The 23,820-nt window shown below is 46.4% G+C and overlaps 1 protein-coding gene across 6 annotated transcripts; it reads right to left on the bottom strand.

Annotated features, from left to right (window-relative positions):
- Positions 1–231: 231 nt before the first annotated feature.
- Positions 232–23,407, bottom strand: Cd244 (CD244 molecule). Of its 6 annotated transcripts, none has more exons than XM_039091416.2 (9): positions 22,116–23,081; positions 9,716–10,036; positions 9,352–9,627; positions 6,040–6,144; positions 5,416–5,570; positions 4,169–4,228; positions 2,583–2,645; positions 1,670–1,726; positions 232–799 (listed from the first exon to the last, which is right to left on the bottom strand). In XM_039091416.2, exons 1-9 carry the CDS (start codon positions 22,174–22,176, stop codon positions 719–721), a joined length of 1,179 nt encoding a protein of 392 aa, XP_038947344.1. In that variant the 5' UTR covers positions 22,177–23,081; the 3' UTR covers positions 232–718. The 6 variants fall into 6 exon arrangements, with proteins under 6 accessions (XP_038947344.1, NP_001406533.1, XP_038947345.1 ...); NM_001419604.1 differs by having other exon boundaries at positions 4,169–4,234; positions 22,116–22,231; XM_039091417.2 differs by lacking the exon at positions 4,169–4,228.
- Positions 23,408–23,820: the final 413 nt, after the last annotated feature.

Genomic DNA, 23,820 nt, shown 5'->3' with positions numbered 1-23,820 from the left:
CCCTGGAGAGGAGACAAGATTCCAGCCTCCGTGGGAGAACTGCCAGCCAGCTCACAGCCAGACAGCACAGCCTCAGAGAGGACCTGTGCTTCCTTTTCCTCTGAGTCACTGTCTCTCTCCTTGTCCTTGCTTTGGAAGGTGGGCAGGGGAAGAGTCTAGAATATAGGCATCCCATAATGGTATTGGGGGTGGTGGGGTGGTGGTGGATATCATTTTTGAGAACCACAAAAAGAAATCTACTTCACATTTATACAGTGGTGTATAATTTTAAATTATACAATTGATAATAAAATAAAATAAAACATAAATCATAGGTTATAACGGCTCAGAATGTGGCCAATACAACCTCTCTACCCATTCCTATCTGATCTATAAGTTTGGGGGACTTTTTTTTAACAAACTTGATCATACAGTGGCTATTAGAAATTGTTTCCAAGCCATCTACAGTGGTACATGCCTGTGATTCCAAAACTTGGGAAGCATAGGCAGAAGGATCAAAAGTTTAAGGTCGTCCTTGGCTACTTAGCAAATTCAGGTCATGCTGAGCTATGTCAGATCCTATCTAAAAAGAAAAATAATAAAATAAAACCACGAATTAACGGCATCCTCTCCAGCCTAGAAGCTGGTCCACAGACACAGACAGATTCATCATCATTTGATGCTCTCCCTTCCAAAGTCAATGCTGATGTGTAACACAGGATGAGACCACTTCCAACAGCTAGAAATAAGCTTCGAAGTTCTCCAGCTCTCTGCGGCTCAGCCTGGCAGGGTTCTGAGGTTTGACCCATTGCTTTCCAATCTGCAGGGGAAAGGGAGACACTTCAAACCTTCACCTCGTAGGGTGTGGTTGTCTATTCCCATGTTACACACTAATGAAAAAAAAAGATCAGAGCGGTATAACATGTCCCTCAAGGCCAGTGATGAGTGTGAAGTGAAGGCAGGACTTGAATCCATTCTCCTGTTCAGTTCTGATACTTTTTTCCCCATGCATCTTTGCGGCCCCCCAGCTTGCCTTGGCCATCCAGTCTCCCTTGCAACTCTTAGCATTATACCCCTGCGGAGCTAAGATATCCTCCAACATCCCCGTAGGCAACCACACAGCTCCTCCCTTCTGACTAAAGATGACGTTTACATTAGACGTTAGGCGTTTCAATTATACTATGAGGCTAACACTTGGGGTGCGCTTTGTGCCTTAATTTCTCTGGATATAAACTGTGAGCATGGAAACAGGGCTATAACTTGGTTAGCACACCCAAGGCTGTGGGTTCTATACCTAGCACTGAAAGGAACAACTGAAGGTTGTGGCTATGTTAGACCTACCTTACAGCATGAAGCGATTTATGCACCCAGTTTGTCTTATACCTTAGAGTCATTTATTTTCTCCTCCCTGATCCTCCTCTGTATGTCCCACATATATCCTTTAACATGAACACACAACCAGGGAATGAGCTTAGGGACAGCCCTAGTTTAGAACCCATGCCTCACAGATGATATGACTTTGAGTTAGACATTCAGTCTTCTGGCACCTCAGTGTCTTCACGCAGGATCCCTAAAATCCCAGCAACTGCAAGGTTGTATGGGTGACCTTGTTGTAAGTATATCCTCTTGGCTGGATCTTAGGAGTCTACAGACACTAAACCCAGTGTGAAGGAGAGTTCCAGAATCTTACCTCTTCATACACGGTGCAATTTAAGGAAGGGTTCTGGTTCCTCTTCTTGGATCCAGACTAAAAATTGAGGGTTAAGAGGCTTTAAGTTTAGGATAAGAGACGCCTTACTCCTCCTGACTCTCATGCCAGATCCTGAAGAGAAAACACTCCCTAGGGTCAACAGTGGTACTTATTGGCACCCAAATAAGCACAATGCATTCTAGCCTATGTCGTGACCCCCTGACCTAACGTCAGAATTTAGTACCCCATACCCACACAGCCCTCTAATCCACACACCCACATCCCTCCTGTTTACCCATATAAGCACATGTCCCTCAGGCAGTCCTAACATAAATACCACCTGAACCTTTGCATCATTGCCACACCCCTCTTCTAATGTAAACAGCTCAGGCACATACATGCATGCTAACCTCAGCATAGACCCTAGACACAGTGGTTTTATGACTCATTAGCTATGCTTTGAGTAGTATGTAGAATGTTTTATTTTTGCACATGTGATATGTGTATGAGCATGTGTGCTATTGCAGTGTGCATGCAAGCCCCTACCTTGGAAACCTCCAGTAGCTCTTGCCTTAACATCTGCTGTCCTAGAGACAGCTCTGGGATCCTTCTGTACCAAATGCTGCTTTTCTCTTCCTAGCCTTTACCTACCACCAAAAACGTCTAAGAAACTCTTACATTCCACTGTTCTCTGGACTTCAGAAATGCTTTTTTTCTCCAGGCAGAATTGGAAAAACAGTTCTCCTTGTTAGTCCCTTATCATTCAGATATAATCTTTTAAGGTACTCAGCTACACAGAATGAAATATAGTTCAGTGGGGTATACACACATGTTCTGAAGCACACACTTGCAAACACACTCGAGTACACACACGTAAAATGAACAAAACCCTCCAGAAGAATAGAGTTCTTACCTTCCTGGAAGGTTCAACTACTGAATATATTGTACATTTTTCTTGTGATGTGGAAGCAGAAGGCTAATAAGGGAAAAAAAGTATTTCAGAAATATAGATCGAGCATAATCCTTTGCTGCAACTGTGCTTAAAACTGTGCTTAAGTGGAAGCTGTGAGGGGCTCTGGTCATCAGTGAGAAGAAGCCTGGGATGGCTAGGAGTAGAGACTGACATTGGTCCACTTTACTGTTAGTAACGATCACCACTATTTGTTGTACACTTTGTCTATCTATATATTTTATTTCCTGACCCTTATGTTATTCCTAAAACAAAAAAATAGGAACGTTCCTTCTACCACAAACAAGGTTACAGATTCGGAGAAGGAGGGTAAGAGAAAAAGGAAGACTGAGGAGAAAGAGGAGGAGAAGGGAGAAGACAACGATGCACAGAAGAATTCAAGCCCAAAATTTTCTAGAGTTTCCTTAACAGTTCCATGGCTCCGTCTGGTAAAGTCTTCCTTCCCTAGACCTGAGATACACGTTCTTCATGGCAGGCAGTCAACCCTCTCCCTGGTAAGAAGCTCCAAAGGAAGAATCTCATTCTCATTCTGCACCCAGATCAAGGTTCTTCCTCAGATTTATTCAAATTATTCTCTCAGGAACCCAGCGTGGCTAAAGCCAGTGAACAGGCAGGTACTGACCACTCTTAGGGTGGATTTCTTTGTGATACAACTTTGCCAAAAAGCTGAGGGTTTGATTGTTCCTGGACTTGGTCCTTAAAGAGGGGAGGGGAGGGAGGAGGAGAGAAAAAGCAATTGAGAGGTGAAGAGCAGAGACGGGGAAGAAGAGAAGGGAGGAGAGGAGAGGGTGGGAAGGAGATGGCAGGAAGAGAAGGTTTTTATCAGAAACTTTCTGCTGCTGTCTATCACCAGGCATTTTCCCTCAGAAGAGAAACACCTGACACTGGTTATCAATGAAGTGAAGTTATCCGCCAATATTACAGAATGTCTTTCTAACTCATTCATGGACTTCTGTACTGTCAGGAGTTGGAGGTGTGGCAGGAAGAAGAAGAATGGAAATTGAGAAACCATTTGGCTCAACTTTCTTACTATTCAGCTACGTGGCCCTTGAACGCATCAGTTAACCTGAGTCTTGGTTTCCTCATTTGTAGACATCAGACGACAGTCAAGTGAGATTTATTAAGAAAATGGCCATTACTATTAAGTCTAAATAAGATTTTTAAAAGACACATCCACATCTATTCTTTCTTTAGTAGAGATAATTGTTGATGGGACCATTAGGATAATCAGTACAAGGACTCCAGTTCTTTGAGTCAGAGAAAAAGCATAAGCTGAATCCTGTAACAAAGTTCTACAGACAACCTGGTTGTCTGGGTTTCAACCTCTGCTAGGTTTGAAAGAATAAAGATCACTGTCAGGATACTCTAAGTGTACTGAGCACTTCAAACAACTTGCTAAAGCACCTGTGGCCATGTTCTGGGCCCCAGAGAACACCATCATCTCATTCTCCATTCAATGGTGTGTTCTATGTGAAGCTTAAGAACTCCCATAGACTGGAATGGGATGGGTTAGAGAGGCTGGAGAGTACCTTACACTGGACCTTAGAGTACATGGCGCCTCCATCTTCAGGGGATTTCTGCTCTGCCATCTGCTCCTGCCCAGAAAAGAGTAAAGGGACATAAAAATAATTTCTGTCTAGGCTTGGGTTGAGCAATAAGAGATATCACAAAAGAAGGGATCTCCAGGAGGAGAGCCTCATTATCAAACAACCCAGAATGAGAGAAGGGATGGGAAGAAGAGTGATTGACAGCGGACCACCAGCAAGGAACAACCCAAGAATCAACAACCTGACAGGTTTCCTGTTTCTTCCTTCTCTTTAACAACATGGAACTTCCTTCTTGCCTCTGCTGAGTTTTGAGTGAAAGCTGCCAACATAACCACTGACAGTGGCCAGAGCTCTTCTCAGATTTGTGGTCTGAACCCTTCCTCTTTAGGACATTGAAATTCAGAGGGAATAACATTTTAAAGACGTAGCCTTCGTAAAGCCCCTCTCTAGATCCAGGCTTCATGGTTGGCCTACCCCAAAGAAGTTATAATGCAGAGTGAGAACTTGGTCCAAACAAGGAACTCATGGCCCTTTCTGCTTTCCTCCTCTCATGCCAGCTCCATGGGCAATTAGAGAGGGAAGTAGTCCATCTTGCATGTCCCCAAAAACATAGTGCCTAATGGGGCTCTCAAGAGTGTCAGGAAGGCCATGAGAGTTCAGAAGCTGAGCTCTCCAGAAGAAGTTGAGAAGCAGAGAAACACTGGCCCTTCTTAGCAGCTAGAAAGTCAACAGGAAGTTGTTGCTTTTCTCTCCCGTCTAAACTGGTGTGAATTGTCTCCAGAAATATCTCCTGATACTGCCCCATTTTGTTGCTCCACTTTTTTGAGGAAAAGTTCTTAAATAATAGGGTGGAATCATCTCTGGCTAATGCACAAAGGAAAGCTGGCCCTGAACACAAATCCCTTACAGTTTACGTAGGTCCTAACTATAGCATTGCAGACAATAAATATATGAAGGCTGCACTCATCCTAGCATTCAACCAAGCAGGTAAGACTGAGCTGGAATGAGGAAGTTGTTGGGATGCGGTCTGGGAAGACAGTAGTAGACACATTCTGCCCTTTGCTATTGATTTCTACTGAGTTCTACCCCTGGGCAGATTAAGTACAGCACCATGATGCCCCTTCTGCCTCATTTCCATTTTCTCTGCTCTGTTTCTTTTCTCCTTTTCCTCTTTGGACAGAGCCAGGAAACTGGTGGAGAAAAAGAGATGGAAGATATCTCAAGATCACCTGGAAAAGACGTCTGTCCGATTCTCTTTGTTCCCTCTCATCTCCCCGAACATCTGAGGAAGATCCAGAGGCCCTAAAATGTCCTTGTTGGTCCCTGCTGACTTGTGCGTTCTTGACGTATTCATATATGGTCAAAGATTCCTTAGCGATGGACTCTGTGTGAGGAAGAAAATAAAGACTAGAACTTCAGAAACCTTCAGAAGGTTTCCTGTCCAGGATTCCACTTCACAAGTCACACCTCCACCAAAAATGTTCACGATCTTTAAAATGGCTCTAGAAATTAGGCAGGTTAATGCTCTTGCCAGAATGCATAAAGAACACAATAGAGCCATTGGCCATGACATATATCCTCTACCAAGCTAGGAAGTCACCAGCCAAACCCAGTGCCCTAGATAACTCAGCATTATTGGGGACCATGCTGTAAATATTCTCAAGCCACCACAGATACTGTGAACGGGAGGTTGTAGACTTTGGTTGCCCTCCCCAACCTGTATTCACACATATCCCAACACCTTTCCCAGGAAAAGAAGATGCTGTGTATAGCGTATAGCCCATGGACTCAGGGTCAACTCACTACACCTGATACCCCAAGCAACAGTATCCCTTCAGGAGCCGTCTACTTACGTGACTGCTTTCTCTTCCTATTCCACACACAGAAGCAAGCGATGGCCCCAAGAAGAAAGGTAACGAGGATACCGATGGATACCACAAAGGGCAGATAATTGAATTCTGAGGGACACAGAAGGTGAGAAGACTGAGCACCCACTGCCCCTCCATTAGCTTCAGGAACTATCCCAAGGGATTGAACTATCTCTCTCATGCGGCCTGTCTCCTCACATCTTAGGGGGTCCATCACCCTTATCACTCCTCCTCAATTGGGTGATGGACTGGTCCAGCTTATAAATTCCAGAAGACTGGCACTGTTTACTCACCTCACCTGAAAAAAGGAGATAATGTTTCCTGCTTCTGAGAGCTAATTACATGATCTGGAACCTGTAAAACATCTTGTACCGCAACTATTTCATCAACCTACTGTTCTAATGCAGCAAACATTCACCACAGACCCACTGCTACAAGCCTTCCATTTTTCCTTCCTGGTTCTTCCTCATTTGAACTTCTACATTCACCTCCTGTGTCACCCGTGGACGCTGATCGGTAATCCAACCAACAAGAAGAGAACGGCAACCTTTCCAACTTGGGCCCAACAGAATGGCTCCCGCAAAGAAGGGTGGCAAGAAGAAGAAGGGCCGTTCTGCCATTGACGAGGTGTTGACCCGGAAATACACCATCAACATTCACAAGCGCATCCATGGAGTGGGCTTCAGGAAAGCTTCAGGGCTTTCAAAGAAATTTGGAAATTTGCCATGAAGGAAATGGGGACTCCAGATGTGCGCATTGACACCAGGATCAATAAAGCCATCTGGGCCAAGGGAATAAGGATTGTTCCATACCATATCCGAGTACATTTGTCCAAAAAGCGTTATGAGGACGAGGATTCAGCAAACAAGCTCTACACAATGGTAACTTACATGACTGTTACCACATTCAAAAATCTACAGACGATCAATGTGGATGAGAGCTAACCTGCTGGATGTCAAATAAAACTACCTCCAAACAAAAACAAAACAAACAAACAAAAGAAGAAGAGAAAAAGAAGAAGAAGAAGAGGAGGAGGAGGAGAAGGAGGAGGAGAAGGAGGAGGAGGAAGAGGAGGAGGAGAGGAGGAGGAGGAGGAAGAAGATGAGGAGGAAGAGGAGGAGGAAGAAGATGAGGAGGAAGAGGAGGAGGAAGAAGATGAGGAGGAAGAGGAGGAGGAGGAGGAGGAGAACCGCAAAGAATTTTGTATCACGGGTGTCCACTAATGACTTTTTCATAAACATTATCTCGTTTGATTTTACCGGATCTCTGATTATTACTCTCATTTGTGTAACATAGAAACTCATAGAAATGAATTAATCTACCTGGGATCCAAGAACTACAGAAATAATAAGCCATGATGACCGAGGCCCCTAAACCAGTGTTCCTGTTACTACGCCTTCCCTCGCTCCTGTTTGATCATTCACTACCCAGGAAGAACTTAGTTTTGTTGGCCCACCTCTTAAGGAAAAGTTCTTAAATAATAGAGTGGAACGCATTTTGGCAAATGCACGATGGGAACTGGTCCTGGTTCTGAGCAGAGATTCTTCACAGTTCTCACTATAACATGACATCTTTACACGCGCTTTCACCTGCAAATCTCTTTTATGTCCCGGAAACTTGGAATAATTAAACACATCTTACAGAGACAGAAACTGCGAGTTGAGTTCTTTGGGGGCATTTCCAATGAAAAGATATTTTTAGGTATCTTGAGATGGGCCAGAGATGCTTTTCCGCGGCAGTTGTTAACCACAGTCACCTTGCCCGTCTGGCAGAAGTGCGCTTTTTCTGATAAGGCAGAGAGAGCAACTACCATATCAGCCAGGGTCATCTTCTCTCAACCTCCCAGCAGAGGCAAGGTATGGGGAAGGAGCCTAATGGGCAGCTGTGAGAGGACACAGTCATCTCCTTTGAACTTCCTGGGGAAGGTGGCACTTGCACAGCATTCTCCTTTGTGTAACTTACTGTTTTTAAGCAAATGTATTGGCAGGGAGATTCTTTAAGTGAGCTTATTACTTTTGTCTTCTCCTTCAGTGTCTACACTATGAGTTAATCCTGTTCAGGTCTCTAATTCCACAGAGGGATCCTAGCTCAGGATTCCTACAGGAGGAACTCCTGGTTCTCTTAGCACCAAGCTTCTGGCGGCTAAGAACTGGGTGTTTTGCTCTGGCTGCATGCTCAGAATTTGGAAACTACACTCACTTTGGGATCTGCCACCGAAGGAAGGAAGCTCAGAGGCACAGGCCATGGTGTGGAGCAGTGACTCAGGACACTGACGCGATGGGGCTGCTCTTTCTAGCCAGCTTCACCCACACCATGCCAGTGTCCTTATGCCTAAAGTGACTGAAGGTAGACCTGCAGCCAGAATCCAGGCCTGAATGTGGCACATGAAATACTTCAGTCCTGTCCAGTCCTGTGAGAACCTAAGGGTGCTCCAGGGAAAGCTTCTGAGGACTTAGTCCTTCTGCTTTTTCAGTGTTTTTCTCCTCTGAGAAAGGGGAGATGTACCTGATCACGTGATAAGAAAATACACTTCATGAAGCTAAATTTAGCATGGTAGAAAAACCCAAGGCCAAAGTAAGGAGCTATACACATTTTCTGCTACAAATTTAAGGATAGAGACTCTGAGGTTTGGGTAGGGTTGGGTGGGTAGGATTGGGCTGAGAGGGCTGGGTAGATTGGGTTGGGTTGAATAGGTTGGGTTGGGTTTGGTGAGGTGGATTAGGTGGGTAGAATTCTATTGAGGAAGTTTGGTAGGTTGAGTAGGGTGATGTCTGTGAAGTAAGACAGGTGCGTTGGGTTGGGTTGGAACTAGATTGGTTTTCTTATAATTGCCATGCCGATAACGTATTAAGCCTTTATCTAATAAAAAGCAGTACAACCTTGACTCAGGTGACTCAGGATGAGCAATAAATGCAGAACTCTCCTAAGTACCTGGGCATTTTCCTGCGGCCCCCACGGACAAGGTACAGGGTTATTACCTCCCAGGAACCTCTCCAGCTCGAGAGAAGACAGGAGAAACTGGGTCTCCAATATCTCCAGTTAGGAGGACAATGTTCAGGGCATCACAACAATCAGTAAACAACTAGGAATCCCTGCAAGGAAGGAAACTACTATTTCCAGTAAAAGAAGAAGAGATAAGTCCTCCCAGACTAAGACAGGCCTGTGCCCCTGAGAGGCCAGGCACCTTCTGAGGAAAGGCCCAAGGCACTAGACCAGAAGGCCATGTGACCTCATACCTGGGTCTCATGTGAATCTGGTTGTAGGATCCCTGCTGTGGGCCAAAGTGCCCCCACTTACTCGAAGGGACACTCTGACAGCTCTGCGGGGAGGTCAGGGTGTGGTTTGCCCAGCTGGCCTTGTTGCTAACATTGCAGGTATATGTGTGCAGGCTGCTGGCATCAGTCCAGTTCTCCCAGTGGGTGCCATTCCTTTGATTCGAGATCAGCATGCTCCCTCTGTACAAAGCATAGCTCACATTGTCATCCTTGGGCACAAAGCAGGACAAAGACAGTTGACAAGTCCCGTTAGCCCAGAGCGACCCCTGGACAGTCAGGTGAGGTGTCTCAACAGGATCTGGAAACAGAGGTTCTGGTCAGAGAGTTCTGGAAATGCAAATCCTACAGGAATCAGAGGGACAGAGTAGACAGTGCTTAAAACTCACCAAATATAAGAATCTGGAAGTTTTTAGTGCACACTATTCCTCCTTGGTCGGTGATCTCCAGCAGGTAGTGACCACTGTCATTTAGCTTAGCTGACTTGATACTAAGAGCAAAATTCTCAGACTCAAAACCATAGATATCACTACAACACACAACTGGGCTTTCGGGATCCAAAGTGTTCCAAGTCACGATGTGGGAAGTTTGTTGATGTCCTGTCTTCTTCTTCCATTCAATAGAAACATGTTTTGTTTGTATGTTGGAAGGCCGCAGCCGGACAGGCTTTCCTGAGACACCAAGCACTTCTTCAGAAGAACCTGCACAACCTAGAAAAGAGAACCTTGGCTGCAGGTAACTGAAAGGGTATGAGACCTGAGCAGTGCAGGCAGCTGCCCGTCACTTCCTTAGGCTAAGGACCTGGAGCGAGTATGAGGAGAAACCCTGAGACCCGTCTGTTTCTCCACGTCCCAGGCTCCACCGTCTAGTTGGAAGGAACTCACAGACCAACAATGGCAGCTAAAATCTCTTCTGAAGATTCATTTTTTACATATGTAGACGCACGTGTGTCTGTGTATTGGTTTGTACAGGTGAGGGCGGTGCCCAGGCGGCCAGCAGAGGGCACTATATTCGTTAGAGTTGGTGTTTAGAGAGAGTTGTGAGCTGTCCTACAAGAGTGCTAGGCACTGAACTCAGGTTGTCTAGAGGAGCAGTGTGCTCTCTGAACTGCTAAGCCATCCCTCCAGCCCCAAACTAGAATCTCCTGAGTCTATATGACAGACAAGTTTCAAATGTGTTGCCAGTACTTAACTTCCCAAGAACCCCATGGAGGTCTTAGCCTCACTTCTATAAGTAAGGAATTGTGTTAGAAGATACTTAAGTAGTGGCTGGAGAGATGGCTCAGTGGTTAAGAGCACTGGCTGCTCTTCCAGAAGACCTGGGTTCAATTCACAGCAACCACATGGTGGCTCATGCCTGTCTGTAACTCCAGTTCCAGGGCATCCGACACCATCACACAGACATATATCAGGCAAAACACCAATGAACATAAAATAAAAATAGATTATATATATTTAAAAAAAGAAAATACTTAAGTAAATAACTCCAGCTACACAGCAAAATGATGAACAACTGATTTGGTGTTAGAGAGAGATTTTGGTTCAGCTTTTTCTTCTAACATAATTTACTGTGGCGTATGTGTGCGTGTGCGCGCAGGTGCATGCACTTGTGCATGTGGAGACCAGAGGTGGATGGTAAGAGTCTTTATCGCTCTCCACATTATGTGTATGGGGGTGGGGGGCACACTCAGGCTCTAGCACACATTTGGGAACCAAAGGAGAACTTTCAAAAATTGATTTTTCTCCTCCCACCTTTTTGAGGCAGGGTTCCTCCTGTCCTTTCTCCTACTCTGTGTACTCCAGGCTAGCCTGTGAGCTTCCAGGTGAGGCTCCTGTCTCTGCCTCCCATTTCCCCTTAGGAGTGCTAGTATTTGTGTGTGTGTGTGTGTGTGTGTGTGTGTGTGTGTGTGTGTGTGTGTGTGTGTGTGTGTGTTTTCCAGGGATCAAACTCGGGTTGTTAGACTTACGAGGCAAGTATTTTGACCTACTGAGCCAGCTTTCTGGACCTCTGCCTTATTTTTGGAAACAGGATCTCTCACCGAACCTGAACCTCTTTGTTTGATCTAGGCTGGCTTTTTAATGGGTGTTGGGGATTTGAACTCGGGTCTTCTTGCTTTCAGATCAAGTGCTATTATTGTCCACTAAGCCATCTCCTCAGACCCTTCCTTTGGGATTTTGAGACAGGATCTCACTAAGTAGCCCAGGCTGGCCATGAGCTCACTACCTTACTGAGCTGGAATGACAGACATGTTTCCCCCTGCTTTCCTAGAGAATGATTTCATATCCACCAAAGTTAGAAACACCACGTTACTGGCGTGACCCACCCCATTGTAACTTGGCTGCCAAGTTCCCCCCCACCAAATGTTCATATGCTGTAGGATTGGTCCTCAGCTGATGACATCATTGAGAGGTGGTTGGCTCATGGGCACTGACTTCATCAATCAACTACACAAAGATGGGGCTTGGCCAGTGGGTCACTAAGGACACATCTTCCAAGGCTACGTCTTTCCCTTTCTTGACTGTGTCTCTCGGCCGCCCAGCTGCTAGAAGGTGAGTACCTTTGTCACATCCTCCCACCATGACACTGCTTCATCATAGTCTCACGGCACAGAATTAAGCCAACCATCGACTATGGCCTCTGACATAAGGCTGGAGATGTTCCCTAGCATGCCCTGGATTCAATCCTCAGCACTTCTTAATACCAGGACTTGGTGGCACCCAACAGTACTCTCAGCACTCGGGAGGTAGAGGCAGAAGAATCAGAAATTGAAGGCCATCCTCAGCTACATGGCAAATCAGAGGCCAGCCTGGGCTACATGAGACCTCATCTCAAAAGAAAAGGGCAAATAGAAACTCTGCAATAGGCCGAATATAAATTTTCCCCATTTGAAATTTGTTCCTCCGGGTATTTGTCACAGAGGCAAAAGAAAGCCTGACTCCCTGACTACTGAGGAAAGCACACATGGCCAAACAGTGACTTCCAGGAACCCTGAACAGCCAGACCCAATGAAAACAATGCTGACTTCACAGCTGGCCTTGTGCTCTAAAATACAGCCGGACTCACAGTCCTCTCAGAACACTTAGCACAGTGCACTGTGGGCAATGCTCACTAATGGTTAATGTTTGCTATTGTTTTAGGAACCTGATTGGTCTCTGCAAGAGTGCCCACCAAAATGCTAAAACTGTGCCTTACAGGTATATGTCTGCACTTCCCTCCCTAGGAATCAAGATGCGATTTAATGAATGTGGTGGTAGTAGACTAGGCTATAACATAGTGGTAGACTTTAGATGGCTACCTCAGGGTGCCATCCAGAGGCTGGACACAACAAAAATGACAATCTTGAGTTAACGAGACTACAGTGGGGAGGAGTAGGGGTCAGAGGGTAAAGAGAGAGATGGTTGCACACATAGTTCTTTTTTTTTCCACATGGAGAGGTTTAATGAGAGAAGAAGAGTAGAAGAGGGGAGGAACAGAGGCTGGCCATGAGCACATGGAGGGAAGGGGGAGGAATGGGGCGAGAAGGGACAGGGAAGAAGGCACCAGAGCAGAGAAGAGTAGAGGCAAGAGATGAGTAAGAGCAAGAGCTCTTTTTTTTCTTAAGGTTTATTTATTATTATAAATACACTGTCGCTGTCTTCAGACACACCAGAAGAGGGCAACAGATCCTATCACAGATGGTTGTGAGCCACCATGTGGTTGCTGGGATTTGAACTCAGGACCTCTGGGAGAGCAGTGCTCTTAAGCGCTGAGCCATCTCTCCAGCCCAACGCATGGTTCTTAACAATGTAGCACATTAAAAAGAAAGGCAGACCGAGGGAGAACAAGATGGCAGCTAAGTAAGATCATCCAGTATCTTCTCCCCACACCAAATTACCTTGATAAAACCTAAGAAGATCCAGTGGGGACCACAGTGCCCAATTATAACAAAAGACAAATACAGGAGGGAACCACTGTCCATGTCACATGCGCCCCAACTCCAATCAGTCCAGTGTAAAGCATGATGTCTCCACCATGTGAGAGTGAATAAGTTAAATTCCTGCTTTAGGCTTGAAACCACATAACAGGCCTGACGTGGTAAAACCCACACACGTGCTGCAGAGCCCCCAACTCCTACCACCAAGCCAATACCCACCACAGACTGAGTTACCAGAACTACATTAGTCTGAGAGGCTGAATGCTCCACCTCTCTCTTGTAACTTCAGGTAGCAGGGCAGGAAATAAGACTCCAACAGCTGAGGGGAGGTAGTAGGCTTGTCTTAGAGTTCAGTGACAGACCTGTCATAGGAACAACCAGAGCTGAGGGGAAACTGCCCATGTGGACAAAGCTCACACACAGACAGGCCCTGCATCCAATGAAGACCTAGGCACTGATGGGCCAGATGTGTGTCTTAGCCCACATCCCCTCCAGCTGTGACATGGTCCTCACGCATCCCTGAAGCCGTGTAGGTCCTTGAAGCTGTGAAACTCAAGCATGGCCCAGGTTAGCTCTCACAGACTGACTTCACCAAAACAGCATGACACGGGGTAAACAAAGGCTCTGCCAGTTTCTCAGGGGTCTTCAACATGGCTCATGTCGAGCAATACACACTGGCTCAGAACTGGACTCAGTCAGGACTTCACTGGTTCCCTACACCCAAACACTACATAAAATGTGCATCCAAAGACTCGGGAGGTTGTGGCCGGAGGATCAGGAATTCAAGGTTGCCCTTGGGTGCATAACAAGTTTGAGGCCAGCCTCAGACAGATGAGATCTTGTCTCAAAAAGAAAGAAAGAAAGGAAGGAAGGAAGGAAGAAAGGAAGGAAGGAAAAAACAAGAGAAAAAAGGAAGGAAGGGAGGAAGGGAAAAGGAAGGAAGGCGAAAAGGAAAGAAGGAAGACAGAGAGAAAAAGACAGAGGGATACAAAGAGAGAGAGACAGAGACAGAGACAGAGAATGAGAACACGCAAAGGAAGGAAACACACCTTATCTCTAAGGACATGCATAACCTGGAAGTGAAAGGTTAAAACAAAATTTCCCGTGAAAGTGGAATCAAGAAAAAAATAGTCACCTTTCTGTCAAAAAAAAAAAAAAAAAAAAGCAAACTTTAAGTAGCTACCAAAAAATAATCCTAGGAATAAATATAATTAAAGAAGTGAGAGGTTGGGGATTTAGCTCAGTGGTAGAGCGCTTGCCTAGCAAGCTCGAGGTCCTGGGTTCGGTCCCCAGCTCCGAAAAAAAGGAAAAAAAAAAAAAAGAAGAAGTGAAAGACCTCCATAAGGAAATGTACATAACGAAATGAAAGATGTTGGAAAGAACAAAAGAATAGAAAGACATTCAACATCCTTGGGTTTGAAGAGTTATTATTATTAATAATTAATGCAAGCCATATCAGAATATCAGTGACGTTCGCCACGGAAATAGAAAAAAAATTATGTGAACGCATATGTGATCTACCTGTGGGTGAGGGCATATGAATGCAGTTACTCCAAGAAGCCAGAAGAGGGCGACAAATTTCCCCTTTATGCTGGGCGTTGCTCTAGGACAGGGTTGGCTGAATTCAGCCCTTAATATTCAGGACCCAAGAACACCTGGGTATTGGGAGGAAGCTTGTGCTATACCTCATTTAGCAGCGTCCCAAGCCTCGCCCACTAGATGCCAGTGGTATCCTAGCCTCAATCATGACAAACAAAAATGTCTTTAGGCATTGCCACATGTCCACTGAGGGGAAACATTGAGAAGCAATGGGCACTGGGGTGAGGAAGAGAATCAAGATCCTTTCCCCCACCCCACCCTACCCCCGAAGATCACATTTCCGTTGGGGTGCATGCTGTTAGCAAGCAGAAAATTAAGACAAGACTTCTCAGAGAAGCCTGAGTGCCTATGATTTTAAATTCTTTTTTAAAGCATTTTAATTTAAAAGGTAACACCAGAGCACTTGGAATAGCATGAGCGTTTCTTTAGATGCCTGGTCTGGGAAAGCCTCCATGTCAGCATGTGCCTGACTGAGAAGTGAGAAATCAGAAAGCTCTCTAGCCACGGAAGGGGCTATCAGAACAACATTTCCAGGACACGAATCAGAGAGTTTAAATCCTCTCTGGTAAAGGACCCAAGCAGAGGGCATGAACCTATTACAGACTTTTTTTTTCAATAATGGGAATTAAACCCCAGTCCTTGTGGTGGGAGCGAGGGAGAGCAAGCTCTTCCCCTATGCAGAACATCAGAGATAAAATAACCAGGATCAGTGAGACATCTGATTGTGTGATCAGCAGCGTTGGTAAAGAAATAGACATGTGTCATAAGGCTTCAACTCCTAGAAGCATGACGTTACTCTGTATGCTGTGGTAGAGAAGAGGGGGAGGAACCAGATAACACTGTAGAGACTAATCTAAGTGAGTGGGTCGGAGGAGGGTTCTTGATTGGTCAACACACGGGAAGATAGATGTGCTCCTCTCAGATAACAGGTGATGAAAGGGAAGATCTGAGGCACCCAGGACTGACCAGCGATATCAGCTACATGAAGAGTCAAGAGTGAGGTCCAGTCAACAAGAAGCTGTGTCGATGATGTGCAATTCGTCAGCCTCGAGCTGAGCCGAAAGCTTTGGGAGCCAAACTCCATCCCACATAAGGCTGAGACGAGAGATGGGTCCTGGGTATTTCACAGGAAACAAGGCCAAGAGCAGCCAGCAGTGCCAAATCTAAAGATTCTGAGAAAAGACCCTGATGTGCTTGCCATAGAATACAAATCCGCAGGGCAGGGCGGGGCGGGGCAGGATTTTAAATAAGAAATGGAATCCTGATCAACGAAAGGGGAGCCATTAAAACAGAAGACTGTAAGAGGATGTCTCAGTTGCTCAGTGCTGGCTGTTAACAGTTGGTTGTCTCCCTACACCTGTAGGCAATATTTTTATCATTTCTCTGTTTAAGAATGGAGCTATCAGGAGCATTGATTGGGTCACGGTTTACTTAGGGTTACTACTGCTACGACAAAACACCATGACCAAAAGCACAGGGAAAGGCTTATTTCACTCCACAGTTTCATAATAATAGTCCATTATCAAAAGCACCGAGGGCAGGAACTCAAGCAGGGCTGGACCTTAGACACAGGAGCTGAGGCAGAGGCATAAAGGGGTGCCGCTTACTGGCTTGCTCCAAATGGCCTGTCTGGCCTGCCTTCTTATAGAACCCAGGACCCCCAGCCCAGGGAAGGCACCGCCCACAATGGACTGGGACCTCCTGGATCCATCACTAATTAAGAAAATGCCTCATAAGCTTGCCTACAGCTGGATCTTGGAGGTGTTTTACCATTTGAGGTTCCTCCTCTCTGATGACTCTAGCTTGGGTGAAGTTGACATAAAGCAGCTATTACAACTGACCCTTGTCAACTTTACACATAAGCATATGACTTTTCAATTAGATCTTTCTCACTTATCCCCAGGATGGTATATTTGTATTAGCATCACAATAATTACCATTATGATATTAATATCATAATAACTTCAAAGGTCTCACAGTCCTTACAAACTCAAATACATTAAAAGTTCACTCTCTTTAAAATAATCTCCTCAAGATCCAAAAATCTCTTTTAAAGGTTTCGTCTCTCAGCTGTGGGCTCCTAAAAAATTTTAAATTAAGTTAAATACTTTCTCCAAGAGTAAAGAACCTGGGCACAGTCACAATCTGAACAAGCAAAGCCAAACTCCAACAGTGTAAATAACTCCATGTCCAGTTATCTGGGATTCTGTCACGATCTTCTGGGCTCCTCCAAGGGGTTTTGGGGTCACCTCTCCAGCTCTGCCCTCTGAAGCACACACAGCTTGTCCTCTAGGCTCTGGCTGACTCCACTCCACTGCTATTGCTGTCCTCGGTGATCATCCCAATGACACTGCCATCTCAAAACTCCTGGCATCTCTTGCTACAACTGAGCTGCACTTTCACCAATGGCCTCTACTGGGCCCTCTTCAGGGACCCTAGTCCCGCCACACAGTACCACCTGGTGACTCCTACACTACCAAGCTTGGCTACCAGAACTACTTACAACCTCTGCTCCTTCAGCCAGTACAGGTCAGGACACAACGGTATGATGTTGGCACACAGGAATAGCGTGCCTTCCTCATTCGTGCCACTGTATTAGAAGTGGCCACTCAGTGCAAGTGGTTAGACACTGCCCTTAGAAGAAAGCCTCAGGGTCAGCCTAGTGGGAGAAAGGAGTAAGGAAGAGGGCACCACAGGCATAGCAGCAGCACGGGCCGGGTGCCAACACTGGTGTAGGAATGACTGCAGCAAAGCCTTCCCCAACATGTTTGGAAAGTGGAGTGATAAACAGCGTGAGTTTAATTTTTAAGGTGTAAACCTTAAAAAAAACCTGTAAGAGGTAGCACAAATATCTAAGGATGCGTCGTCTAAAAAATATTCAGTACCACAGATAAACATAGTAAACTACTGTGTAGCCAGCAGCAGAGCAGAGGCCCACAGAGAACACCGTTCTCCACTGTCACACAGTTAAATATGGACTCTGCAGAAGAAGCAGTATCCTTAACGAGGCTGTAACTTCTTTGCAATGAAGTGTGGGACTGGGCGGTGACGGCGCACAGCTTTAATCCCAGCACTTGGGAGGAGGAAGCAGGTGGATCTCTGAGTTCAAGACCAACCTGGTCTACAGAGTGAGTTTCTAGGACAGCTAGGGCTAGACAGAGAAACCCTGTCTCAAAAAAATAAAATAAAATAAAATAAAATAAAATTTGAATAAATAAATAAAGTATGGGATCTGTAGCCCTTATTAATGCTACGCTGTACTGAGGGCACTTACTAAACTATACCCCTGTATTTTATTTTAGGTAAATAAGCCGAAAGTTCAAAGCCATCCCCAGACCCATAGCAAGTTTGAGATCAGCCCGACCTAACAAGACCGTCGAAAGGGTGGGAAGGTTAGGCGGACCCACAGGTGTCATGACAGTTGTTGGTTTGGGCTTTTCAGATGGGCGAAAACTTAACTAGGAGTGGGAAGCTAGTACTGGCCAAAAACAGAACAACAGGAGGTAGCAACCACACTCTCTCCAAGGGACTGTGTGCAGGAGCAGACCAGGTAGGAGACACCGGGAAATTGTGGGTAGGATTGAAAAAAATCCCTAACCATGCTTCCATTTTCTGAAAGGTTTTCAGACACCTGCAACCTCGGGGAGAATAAAAACACTGCAGACCGGGGTTGGGGATTTAGCTCAGTGGTAGAGCGCTTGCCTAGCAAGCACAAGGCCCTGGGTTCGGTCCCCAGCTCCGGAAAAAAAAAGAAAAGAAAAAGACACTGCAGACCAGGGCACGAGCGCGTTGGGGTGGGGGACTCCCAGAGGGGCGCGGACCCAGGTCCCACCAATAGCTAAGAAGCTATTCACAATTTGTAGCTACCAGGAGACGATATATTAACCACATTCCAGAATAGGACCCGTGTTCAAGAGTAGCTGACCAACACTTTGTGTGTGTGTGTGTGTGTGTGTGTGTGTGTGTGTGTGTGTGTGTGTGTGTGTGTGTGTGTTAGGTGGGGATGTTGGCAAATATGGAAGAGTCTGGCAGGAGTTGGGAAAGAAGAAAGAACATGATCAAAATACATTGTATGAAATCCTCAAAGAATAAATTAATGTTTTCGAAGGAAGAAAGGAACTCGGCTGAGCTCAGAGGCTGTGAATCTATGCCTGCTCTTTGCTGGGCTTTTCTCCTTCAGGTCTCCACAGTCTAGTGGAAGGAGAAAGGAGTTGGGGTGAGCTGAGCTTCTTGCAGGAGCCTAGCAGCTGGAGCCTGAGTAAAGACAGAGGAAAGGCGGGACCTGTGAGGGACAGAAAACCCTCGTTCCCATCCCAGGGAGGCAGACATTTTAAGGGAGTAAAAAAGAAATGCTAATGTGAAAAGATAACGAGAGAAAGGGAGAATAACTTCACAAGTTCTTGCACGCTGGGAGCGTGAAAGGGAGAGAGGTGAACCGCCTACACAGGGTTGCCTTTCAGAAGGGAGTGGCCGCAGCCAGTTCCGGTGGTCAGGGACGCCACAGCCAAGGCTGTTGCTGCTGCTCATAGCCTTGGGGGCTCTTTTCCGGTGGTTAAGAACGGATGAGGTAAAATATTAAGTCTATAGAAGAAGAATGGGAGCAGTTTGCTAGACTGTACTGCAGCTTAGGGAAGTGAGGACAGTTGATAAACTCTAGTATAGCTTGGTGGGGTGAGCACAAGGAGAAAACAATGGTCTAGGGGACCTCTGACTCAGCAGGGGGGTCACCAGCCTAGACCCTCTGCTCACCGGAAGCTGGGAGACCCGAGTGCCCGAGAGAGGGCCAGGGGCTAGGTGTAGAAACGGGGATGGGGGTGGGGATGGATTGGGGGTGGGAGTGGGGATATAATCCTGCCAGCCTGCAAAAGGATGTTGAGGGTTTTTTTGTCTCAGTTGGGCATAGGTAACCAGGTTTGGGGGAGGGACAAGAGAGATTGGGTCAATGCTGGGAAGTGAACAGGACCAGCTAAAGCAAACTTACAAAACAATGAGTCTCTTGCAGAGGCCACAGGCCACTTCCTCCTTAGCCCTGTCTTGACTGACCACCACCTCTCCTTCTCGTGGGCAAGCTGACTGTTCCTGTCTGTCAAAACTGCCCCAGCTGTGTCCCTTCCTATCCCCAGTCCACTGAAGTATTTGCTTTCTCCAAGGCAACTACATACTATGCCTCTCACTCGAACTCTTTCTTTTCTTGCTTTTATTTAGGCCTTTTCTGTGCCCGGATTGGTTCTCTGTACTCGGTTTTCTGAGCTCTTACCACTGTAAGCCAGTTCCCCTGTCTCTCCACCTAGAAGAATCCAGCATCCTCTCAGATTCCTTTCAATGTACCATGACTGTCAGGGCCTCTTCTGCCTTCCCTTGGAGTTGGTATTGTACACACCTATTTCTCTGACTGGAAGATTTTCATGGGTGAAATCCAGGGTTGGGGATATAGTTTAGTTAGTTGGACCCTTGCCTCCCATGACCAAAGTTCTGTCTTTCAGGCTATCCTGGAATATGTGAGATTCTATCTCAAAAACAAAACAAAAACAAAAAAACAAAAAAACAAACAAAAAAAAAAGATCGACCCCAGCTCTTCAACTGTTTCCTTGCAAAATTTTACCTAGTTCTCATAACATAGTAAGGCCACCATGAATCTGTTTAATTAATTCAACTCTGTAGCTCTGCTATGGGGATTTTGTGCAAAATATCAAAGAAGTTATAAAGCCACAGGACCCTTGGCTTTGACCTTTTGCTTTGTGGACTCCACACCATTGCAATTTCCTGTTCACGGGCCCTCAGAACAAAAAGCCAGTCGCCTTGAGGCAACTTGAAATCCCGGGTACTACACAGCTCGAGCATTCCTGAAAACTCCTGAACTCGACAACACCTGCTAAGAACATACGCTCCCACGATTGGACCTTGGAAGTGTACTGTGGCGTGTTAGGAAAGCATTATTGTGGAAGGAACCATGTTAAAGTCCGAATGGGCGTCTATAACAGAATGAGCGAAGAACGGCCTGAGGCTGGGATGAAATAGTATTATCTCACCGCAGGCATCCAGAGACTCACAGCTCCCAGTAAAGAGATGAACTACAGCTATCAACGTAGACAAACCTCATGAACATGTCAAGCAAAAGAAGCCAGGAGGCCATACCATGGGACGCCACTTACATCTGGGGAAAACTAAGCTGAGATTTGAAGTGAGAACATTGCCTAGGTTCATGGAAAAGACAATAGATGATGACTGGACGTGAGCATACAATTGTCCCAAAGTCATCCAGGAAGCAACCCACTGTCACGTACATCTATGTGCAGATGTCACACTTTAGTAAGAAAGGTTTGTCTGTCAGCGTATCATTTGGCTGCCCCTGGGGTGAGTTCTGCAGAACTAGAGTCCCTTTGAGTCCCGAGCCCAAATCTCTTCCTCAAGAAGCTGCTTCTCAGGGTTGGGTATTTAGCTCAGTGGTAGAGCGCTTCCCTAGCAAGCGCAAGGCCCTGGGTTCCGTCCCCAGCTCCGAAAAAAAGAAAAAAAAGAAGAAGAAGAAGAAGCTGCTTCTTCACTCACGCCTTGTTTGGGAGGAGGTGAGGTGACCAGAAGTGTGAAACAGTCTGGCCTGCTAGAGCCTCCCTGGGTCACCTCCAGCACAGTGACAATTAGAAACTGGTCCGTGAGAAATGCAAGGCTCAACCCAACCCACGCAAAGTACAGCAACCCCAGGGCTGACCCATGACACCGCCTGTTCTTCCTTCTTTTCAACACCTTACCTCACCCAGACCCACAGCATCCAGGGACTCCTCAAAACTCCCAGCCCATCCTTTTCTTCAGAATGGACAACCAAAAACCTGAATTCAGTGGGGGAAAGTGACAATGACAAGGTGGTGTTTGGGCAAAACTGTGACGGGATGAAGAAAAAAAGCCGTGGCTGGTGCTCCTAGAGCAAGAAAGAAGAAGGCTGATGCCCACATCGCTCCAGGGAAAGCTAATGGCCACTTCTCTCCAGGGAAGCCTAGTGCACACACAGCTCCAGAGAAACCTAGTGTACACACAGCTCCAGAGAAACATAGGGCACACATCACCCTGACTTTCCACACTTTTCACACAGACTAAACTCCAAGCACTTTACAATGGCCTGAGGGGCCTGGACCACATTCTCTAGTCTCTCCTCTTGCTCCCTGTGTCCCAGGTGACTAGGTAGATGGCACGATTAGAGGCTCTGAGTTCTGATCTCCCTCACACACTCAGGCCCCCATGAGTCCATACCAGGCCCCACCCCACATCAACACAAGGATCCTTACCTTGGCCCTGATGAGCTCTGAGGAGCAGGAAGAGTGACAACAGGACAGTTTGCTGCAACATCCCCACAGAACAGAGCAGGCTAAGGGGCCCCTGTCTCCTCCAGGTGCTCTGATGTCTAGACTCTGCAGCTAACAGCCAGCAGGACACAGCAGAACTACCTCCCTGCCTGTCCAGCCACAATTTCCTCAACTCAAGGCTGTTCACTTCTGCTGTGCACACTGACAAGGCCACTGAGAAAGCCTCAGTCCCTCCAGTTGGGTTCCCACAAGCTAAGCTGCCTCCAGTGGGTGGGTGCTCTCTCAGAGTGCATAGTGACTCACAAAACCAGCTGCAAAATCTCAGCCCTTGGTCCTCCTCAGCCTGGTGCTGAATCCTCAGTGGCACCAGCAGTGTGGAGAAAAACCACTGGCGATTATTCAAGACGGCCCCTTACCAACACGCACCGTGGAAACAGAAATTTGAAAGAACTTGGGGGTAGGGTGGGCTGAGAAGAAGGACCCTGAGGAAGTGGGAGCTAATGTTGAAAGGGAAGAGTGGTATGGGGCGATTAAGGAAGAGACATAAAATTGAGATTTGCTCAGAAATATTCTAATCAGCCCAGGAAGTCTATGATTTCAAATGTTCAGCGGATGCAAACACTGTTCCTCCTTTCACCGCCCTCCACCAAAGGATGTGAAACCATTTGTGTTACTCCCTAGCTTCCACAGCTGGATTCATCCTGTAGGACAGCAGGCAGCAAAGATCCCTTTGAACTCCAAGGAGGGATAGAGTCAGTGGTACCCAGCACCCCTGCTCCCCCAGAACACTTTACTTCAAGGCCATATCCAGAGGCCAGGCCTCTTGCTTTCTTCCTCTTTTTTGCTCCTTAGCAACAAATACTTGTGGTTCCTCCAAGCCTATCCCCTCTTTCCATCCTTAGATCTATTTCTAGCCTGACCAAACCTTGACGAGACAGGTGGCTGCCAGCGGAGGCAACACGGACGCTCTAACTAGACGATCAATTTGCAGTCAAAGACCTGGACTTGAACTCCAGCTCATTACTTTGCAACCTGTGTAGCACCAACAAAATTGCTTTCTAAGTCCTCTGGCTCAACAGCAGTTGGGCAAGCAAGATGGCGAAGGTACTCAACGTCAAGCCTGAAGACCCGAGCGTGATCACCAGAGTCCACATGATGAAGAGGGAGGATGGACTCCACCTCTGCCGTCCCCACACACCCAAACGAACACACACATGAATAAACAAATATACGGGGGTTTCCCCCCCCTAAAGAGCAGCAGATACGTGAATACTTGGCTTTCCTTCAAGAGAGTTTTCAGGACCAAATCAATAGCTACCCTTGAGAGCTTGCATATAACACTCCATGACACGCTGGTGTGAATATGCCCTGGTAAAACCCCTTACCTCGTATGGCAATCTCCTTCGTTTACTTTTACGTCATGTGCTTTGGTGTTCTGCCCGCATTTATGTCTGTGTTGGGGGCATCAGATCTTCCGGAACTGCAATTACAGACAGCTGTCAGCTGCCATGTGGGTGCTGGGAATTGACTGAAACAGCAGTCTCTTAACTGCTGAGCCATCTCTCCAGCCCAAACAGACTCTTGGTTTTGGGTTTTCGTTGTTGTTGTTGTTGTTGTTTTCAAGATGGGGTCACTTTACAGCTCTGCCTGTCCTGGAGTTCACTCTGTAGACTAGGCTGGCCCCGAA

This window comes from Rattus norvegicus, chromosome 13, assembly GCF_036323735.1.
Source record: "Rattus norvegicus strain BN/NHsdMcwi chromosome 13, GRCr8, whole genome shotgun sequence".
Classification (NCBI taxonomy): Eukaryota; Metazoa; Chordata; class Mammalia; order Rodentia; family Muridae; genus Rattus; species Rattus norvegicus.
The sequence above is the reverse complement of the archived record's forward strand: the minus strand, read 5'-3'. Positions and strand labels throughout refer to the sequence as shown.

Bases quoted from the DNA above. Each gene is read 5' to 3' on its own strand.
- Cd244 (NM_001419604.1), bottom strand. From the start codon at position 22,176: ATGTTGCAGCAAACTGTCCTGTTGTCACTCTTCCTGCTCCTCAGAGCT. The intron at 4,235-5,415 runs GTGATCTTGAGA...TTTTCTGGGCAG, and splicing joins CGGACAGACGTCTTTTCCAG to GAGCAGATGGCAGAGCAGAA. The intron at 800-1,669 runs GTAAGATTCTGG...TTTCCCCTGCAG, and splicing joins ATTGCACCGTGTATGAAGAG to ATTGGAAAGCAATGGGTCAA.